The 7,893-nt window shown below is 41.4% G+C and overlaps 1 protein-coding gene across 1 annotated transcript; it reads right to left on the minus strand.

Moving 5' to 3' along the window:
• Nucleotides 1–37: 37 nt before the first annotated feature.
• On the minus strand, nucleotides 38–5,548 carry uap1l1 (UDP-N-acetylglucosamine pyrophosphorylase 1, like 1). Its single transcript, XM_060049890.1, has 9 exons — nucleotides 4,766–5,548; nucleotides 4,120–4,324; nucleotides 3,757–3,932; nucleotides 3,129–3,301; nucleotides 2,613–2,806; nucleotides 2,167–2,307; nucleotides 1,610–1,789; nucleotides 961–1,027; nucleotides 38–711 (listed from the first exon to the last, which is right to left on the minus strand). The coding sequence occupies exons 1-9, from the start codon at nucleotides 5,043–5,045 to the stop codon at nucleotides 625–627; spliced, it is 1,503 nt and encodes a 500-aa protein (XP_059905873.1). The 5' UTR covers nucleotides 5,046–5,548; the 3' UTR covers nucleotides 38–624.
• Between the last annotated feature and the right edge of the window lie 2,345 nt (nucleotides 5,549–7,893).

Raw genomic sequence — 7,893 nt, forward strand, 5'->3', positions numbered from 1 at the left:
CTTAGATCACAATGACATATTCGTAGTAGCCTATACGTCTGTGCTATTTAGCTTTTATTTTATAAAATCTTTGACATTGCATGACCAACTTTTTTTTTTGTGTACATCAAACAAACCAGGGGTAAAATACTAGGGTTTTAATTCACATTCATAAAAAACAACATTTTAAACCGTCCCTTTTCATCCTTATAAAGCTGTATGTACTTATGCAATATTTTTTATTTGAAATTTCTGTCAAATATTTGCTAAGCACATTGAAATATGACCTTTGGTTACAATAATAACTATTTAAAGAATTACATATGGGCAATTATTTTAAACAATGTTTAACACATTTGAAATACTGACGGATGACTCATTGCATTAATGGAACACTGATTATTTGCTTCTATTTGGAGATTTGTTCCCTACTCAACCCTCATTTTATTTAAGAAGAATTTTACTGATCCCTTTTCTACATTTACCATCTTATTTATGATTGAACAACACTTCAAATTATTGTGTGCCGCATCCATGCATGGGGCATGGGGTAACTCACTAAAATGATTTATTTGTGTTGTGAACCTTTGTGCAGCAAGCCCATAGTCTACTGCCTGTGATGTCCAGGATATATAATGTGATGTTTCACAGGGTTGGCAGGTCCTTTGCTCTCTTCTCATCCAGAATAAAGGGCGATGTTAGGGTTGACCCTCTCAGAATCCGCTCCAGGCCCTGCAGGCAAGAAGAGAAGCCAAGTGTCGGTGATCTATTTTGCTACAACTCCGAGGCTATCTGTGTAGGGTGATGTCATTATATCCAACATCACATCACATCAATTTATAAATGAGGAACAATTCATTGTTATTTCTCATTTAGACATTGAAATCACGTGAAAGCACATTACAATGCATACGCTTAGAAAGACATTGATGTGGTTTGTGGTTTAAAGAGCGCACAGAGGCGTTTAGTTAATGACCTCACCTCTCCAAAGTAGGACACGAGAGGGGAGATCTCACACAGAACAGGAGGATCTTCTTCGGCTGTCACCCTACACGAAACACACGAAACACTCACTTTGTGATATACATTTCACGTTACATAAGGATCTTCTACGCCTGTCACCCTATATGAAACTCAACAAGCACTAGCTTGGTACAGTGCATTTCCCTCTATCAGTTGAAGAACCAAAGGGTTGGCATCACTGCGTTTTGTACTGAACTTGACTGTGATATAACTTGCTTGAAGCGTGCTTAAATTGCAAGTAGAGTCGCAATGGCATGAAAAAAAAACATCATTATTTCCCCGACACACTTGGTCCTCTATAGCTGGTGGTGGTCCCTTGAACGTTAAATATGATTAAGAAATGATAAGGCTACGGTAGGCTCAACATTTCGATTCCACTTGCCTTTCACTCAGCTCTAGATTGGTCTTACCTTCAGTTACGCTGCGTTAAAGCTGGTTCTTCGTTAAAAAAACGAAACCAGCTGTCATTACATTCAATTCTAAAATCTGTTTACTCCATACTTGCCTTGCACATAATTAAGTGCAAACCTGCAAGTGGCTCTTTAATACAAAGTTTGCTTAATTTGGACGTGGGTACATTGTGACCAAACAGAGCTTGGCTAAAGACCTGGTGGGCACGGTCTTCCCGTGGTTGTCTGGGAAGGAAGCCCCAGCCGCCAGGGCCCAGCGGTAGTGCTGCCCCAGCAGGGAGCGTCGGGCCGTGGTGGGGGTGTCTGTGGAGGCCCCGTCTGCGTTCTTAAGAGGAGAGAACTCCTCCGCCCGTACCACCTCAAAGGCCACGAAGTTCCTTATGACGAACAACAGAGTGGGAAGGTTTTACTACGAGCTGCTCGAGTTCGGACGACATTAAATACAAGAGGGCAATTGTTTTGCTGTCCATGTGCAAGACTTAATGTCACATAATGAAAACGTAAAAAGACAATGCAAAAGTTAAGAACAGACAATCTTACACACGTCGTTACAACTGGTTCCTATCTATTGAATTAGCCGATAGCTGTTGGGACAAATGAGATGTGTCGTCAATTTCCTGATAATTAACAAAGAGTGAGATAATGCAGAGAGAGAAGCACACAGACACACACACACACACAAACACACACACACACACACACACAAACATACACACACGGACACAAACGGACAAACATTCGTTTCGTAGCCCACCGTGCGAATGGAAAGACGTCAAAAACGAATTTCTCCATCTTGATGCCATTAGGTTTGGAGGGTTTTACATGATTTCCACATTCATCAACGAAAGGAACCTTCTTGAGTGCAACGTGTTGCTTCAGTTTGCCCTGGTGCTCCCTGTGGAATAACAAACACACCCACACAAAGGCACCAATTATTAAGGTAAACTCAGACTTAAACTCAACAACATGAGCTTGACCTAAAATACGAAAACAACATTAATCAAAGTAAACATAAATATTAAATCACAAAAACCTGAGTCCTTAAAAAACATTTTTGGTCTAAATCCATCAACTAGCTCCTCAAGTATAATTCACCACCCCCTCTAAAATTAACCTCAGTGTAAATGTCTCCCCTTATTTAGTTTGGATGGAAGCCGATCTCCAAATAACCATGTGTGTACTGAAGTGAAAGCCTCTTACTGTGCGACTTCCTGCAGAAAGGCCCTGGTGAAGAAGTGATTGCAGATGTTTCCAGCGCTGAACACCAGCTCTCCTCCGGCCCCCCTTCGCTCCGCCGTCTCTGGACGGATCTCGCTGTACTCCACCACCTGAACCACGCCGTCCACCCTGCACACCACCCCCACCGGCTCGCTGGGGGACGCCTTTGGCACCACCTTACACACACACGCACACACACACAGAGATTATCAAATGTCAAAAGAGTACATTCGATAGCTTAGAGGCTGTTTTTAGACCAATTTCGCCTAAAAGCAATTCACATTATGTGTTGATCTTCTGTAAGGCCACAATCATAAAAAAGTGAAATAATTAAATCTGTCCAAGCTGGAACCCCAACACTAAACCCTTATATTGCATCGCAATATTGACAGAATCGCAATATGGTATCGGCCGTCAAAGCTCTGTCCCATCGTATGCCGAGGTCCCTGCTGAATCCCGTCTCTATCAGGATCCTGCCATCACTCGGTGCGTGCGTACCTTGGCGCCACAGTCGGCTCCTCTGCTCACACAGAATCCGATGAAATGGGGGTCTGCCAGCTTCACCAGGATGTTGTCCACACAGTACACGTGGAGGTACTCCACCCCTCGCCTCTCCATGTCCTCCAGCACCTTGTTGTCCACCAAGGCCTGGTACAGACCGCCGTTTCCATCTAACCGGGAGCGCACTGACTTTTTAGCAAGATATTTATCGAAACGGAAGCCTGATAGTTTACTTTCTTTTTCACTTTGTGATTCAGTCTGAGCGTGTCTTCCGTCTCCAGAAGTTTTTAGAGACACACGATATTTCCGGATGTATAATTAAAACAGCTTCAATAGTAGAATCCATAGACTTTTAAGATACCTTAAAGGCAAAACAATTGGCCTTGGGAGTAATCATGTTGGTGTCTGAAGCTCGTTATGGTCACGCGGATTCTGTCAGTATATCTTTTTTCATGAACCGCCACAAAGATGCTGCGTGGACAAATTAATTCAGGCAAAACAAAATACCACTTAACCAGCCGACACCACTTTGTGTACAAATATAGTATTCCCCCAATGTCCATCTTGGTTCTAAACGCTGAATTTCCCCACTCAGCTGGGATCTAGAACCAAGATTGCTGAATACCCGGTGCCATGGCGATCTTTCCTTTGTCCTGCAGGAGGACCTTTCCATCAAAGGTCACGGCAGGGATCATCCTCTGCTCAAACATCACAACGTTGGACGGATCCAGGCCGAAGAAATCGTTCTCCTTGAAGAAACTTTCTGTGGGGCTCAGGGTGAATTCGCTGGTCATTATGTACCTTAGGAGTACAGAGTTAAACACACAGATACACACATGTGATTTGTCAGTGTATCCTTCTCAATCAAAGTAGATAGATAGACAAAAGCTAATTCTGCTTCATCAAATCTTTGAGACAACACTCAACAGGCTTTATGAGACTCTTTTTCAGACTATTCTCAAACTATACAGCTTCTTTGAAATCTTACCATGGGACAGTGCATTTGGTTTCATGTTTCAAATCTGCCAGATTCTGTATTTTGCGAATGCGTTCCGACTGGATTTGGTAGAGAGTTTTCCCACTTGGGAGCCCTACATCGAACATTCCTTTGGGGTATGGGACACCAAGTCGCGTGCCCTGACCACCGGCCAAAAGCAGAACTCCAACTCTATTCTCTGAGATCTGCAACAACCCTGTGAAAACATGATGTCTGGTCAGGCAGGAGACAAGCTTTTGGGAAATTCTAACCACAATAAAATGCAGTTGCATGTCTTTTACAAGAGGGGGCGCTGATCCCACTGTTACATTTTACAGTTCGACTTCTCTTTATCATTGTGATTTAGATTACGTTTATTTTATTTATTTTTTTCATTTGTGACTTTAAATCTCCTTTTTTTTTTACTCTGATTAATGGATTTCACTCCATCTCAACAGCTGAGATATTCAAGGTTATTTTGTTGAAAACAGACAAAACATAACAAAGTAACAAGTCTGCATGTTGTAGGGTAAACAAATCTTAGACTGAAGACAAAGATATTGTAGAATACACGAGGAACGTAATTTCACATAAGCTACGTAAAAAAACGTAGCTTATGACAAAAAAACAACAAGAACGAACTACCAGAATAGAATACCTTCATTTTCCCACTGAACAAGGGTGGCTTGATCACTCTTCAGGAGGCTGCCCACAAACTCCTCAGTGACCGGCTGTATGTCCGGATCCACTCTTTCAGGCTGGGACGCCGCAGCAGAGACCGCTTCTTCGCAGTGTTGCTTCAACGCGTTCAGATCCAGTCCAGACAATTCGACGAGAAAGTCGTTCCTCTCATCCTCAGACAACTCGGACCAGAACTGAAGAACGTGAGATTGCCCTGCACGATCTAAACATGATGTTACCTCCTCCAACGAAAGCATTTTGGTTCCTTTTTAAGTATTTCCCCCAAGTGGGTCTCTGGCTTGTATGTCTGCAGGATATGAAATGTCCCGGAGCGGGCTGCTGTTCTGAAGCAGAGGTAGGCCTATATCTACGAAAAACTCGTGACAGGAGCAGGAAAAAACAAGGATGTCTTGTGATGATCGAGTGTAGCGCTATCCAGACTCCAAGCAAAATAGATCGTCAGAGTTCGCATTTGTAAAAGATATGCAAACCAATGTCGTCGTCCCGTATCCTTTTCTCGAGTAACCGTAGCCTAGACAGAAGTCGGTAAACTCAACTGGTATTTCGTTTCGAGCACTACGAGTTTAGCTGACAGCGGAAAACGGTTTATGCCAACTAGGGACCGTCTTAAAGTTTTAGAAATCCGCGCTGAATTGAAACATCGTTTAAACGTGTACTAGATCATAAACGATTATGGAGATTATTGCCTATTGGGTGACGGCCTTTTTAAGGATTTGAAGTCTCAACGATTCACAGGATATCTTTGTTTTGGTCCAAGCAATATATAATGAAAACCTACTATGTTTCATGCAATTCGGATATAACGGAAACGGACCCCTAAATGAATAATTATTCATTATTTACCAAACTTTCCACTCAATATATTGACGCCCTCAAAGGACATTGGTTAGGGAGACACACAAAGTTGATACCACTATGAATGCAGAACACATTTATTGAACAGAGGATTGCATACAAGCATTTATGATTTACATTCTCTCCATGGATGCATTCTACAACAAAATAATCTCAAACTCATTTTACTTGTCAAATACACTCCGCACCTTAAAAGAATACAAATATAAATATATATTATAGATATTTCTCAAATATATTTTGTTATAAACTACCTCACCATAAGACGTAGAACTTCCCGGTCTTCTTTCAGTGTATGCAATATATAATTTCAAGTTTTCTACAGGTGATGCAAGATAAGGCGTTACTTTGAGACAGGAGCTAGCATTACAAACAGATTGTGGATTTCTGCAGACACACTCGCATCTCACAGAAGCCCTAAGTTCCATCATTGTATTTCCTGTGATCCTTGTATGCATAGAACACACTATGTCAGGTTGAGGATGTGCATTGGCCTCCATAAGGTCTACCATTCGCCTTCTTCTCCAATATGCCAGCATGGTGTGACAATCATTCACGAAGAGTAAAATCAATTGACTGGACCTCAGCAATAGCTCCTTTTGAAAACTGCAAGCAAATTCAAATAAAAATTGTCGGTTGTTTTTCAAATTGTCTCATGCAATTTAAAAGGAAGTCACTACTTATACAGAATAAGGTAAGGAATCTTATTGTGAATCCAAACACAATTCCTTGGTACACACGTACCAGGGTAACATGCACACTCACAATAAAATGCAACGGGTCAAACGTCCTAGATCCCCAACTATGTTCATGCTGCTTTTGTCCAACAATGAGTTTCAACTTCAATTGAAATGTACCTTTGAAGGTGTTCAGGTCGACATAACTACCAACACTAAAGAAATACCTATATTAATACCTAAGTTGAGTGGAAGGTTGAATATGAATGAGTAAGAATATTAAAATGTATTTGCTTAATATCTGTGTCCACAAGCATGTAGGTGCTGTTACCACCCCTGCCCTACGTTCCCTAACCACAGCATTAACCCCCCCTACGAAACACCATAGGGATAAAACGTATCACTTTAAAGCCAAAGAACACATAATTAAGGTAAGGGAAACAAGACAATTGGATTGCTTAATGCATCACAGTTTTCAGTCATGTTACACTTGTGTAGGAATAAATAAAGCAAATACACAAATAAATAACCAGAAGGTTTTCACTGGAGTAAAGCGGAGTACCTTAAAGTGCATTCAGGGTCTGAAGGACTCCCCCTGACCGAGCATGGCAACCACTGAGGAAGAGCTGCGAGCTGTCCACACACAGCGTTGAGATATGGATGTCAAAGTGTTGGTACTTCTTAAATGTCCCTTTAACAGTACATTTGTATAATATACACTTACACAAACTGCAGTGAAATAAAAAGGAAAGAATCAAGCATTTCCTAGCTCTTACCAGGAGTGATGGACGATAAACCATTTTCAATTTGTCTATTTCTGCCGGAGTAACCAACAGGGAACCACTTGATCCTGTTCGATGAATGATGATGGGTTTTCCTATTTTGCCGATATAAAGTCTCTTTACAGATCGTTTGCTTTAGATTCTGGCATCTGGCAATGTGCTCATAAACATTATAATGTATACATATAAAAAAAGTGACAATTATATTAGGGCTGATTGCACCGTCAGTGTTTAGACGAGCACAAAGCTCCTACAGAAAACAACCTGGAGTACAAAAGCAATTCATTCTAGAGTGTTTGTTTTTATCAATTCGAATAGCAGATCATATACTATATCATATAGCATATTCTGCAAGGTTCTGTTGAAATGGTTAATGAACCTCCGCTTCACTTGGCTGTATAACTCATTACAACCAAACACACTGCAGTTGTCCTTGACTACCAACCCTTTCACAGGCATTTTATAGTCAGTCTTCAAGTAAGAGAACCCAATGCCCTCTATTCCAATTCACCCTGCTACCATCAGAGGACAGCACGTGGACAGCAGAGGATCGGTAACTGCACTGGTCTTTTCTAAGCTAAGGGCTATCCGGATGCTTTCTTAATGCACCATCTACAAACAAGCTTAGGATGGCAAAAAAAGAAGCCTGTACATTCGAGGAGGCTTGAGTTGATATGAACGCCATGGGAAAAAATAATGCTCAAAACCTCCAAACTGGTAAAACACAGAATGATTGTATGTGGGCCAACAGCACATTGAAGAGCAAATGA

This window comes from Gadus macrocephalus, chromosome 4, assembly GCF_031168955.1.
Source record: "Gadus macrocephalus chromosome 4, ASM3116895v1".
Lineage (NCBI taxonomy): Eukaryota > Metazoa > Chordata > Actinopteri > Gadiformes > Gadidae > Gadus > Gadus macrocephalus.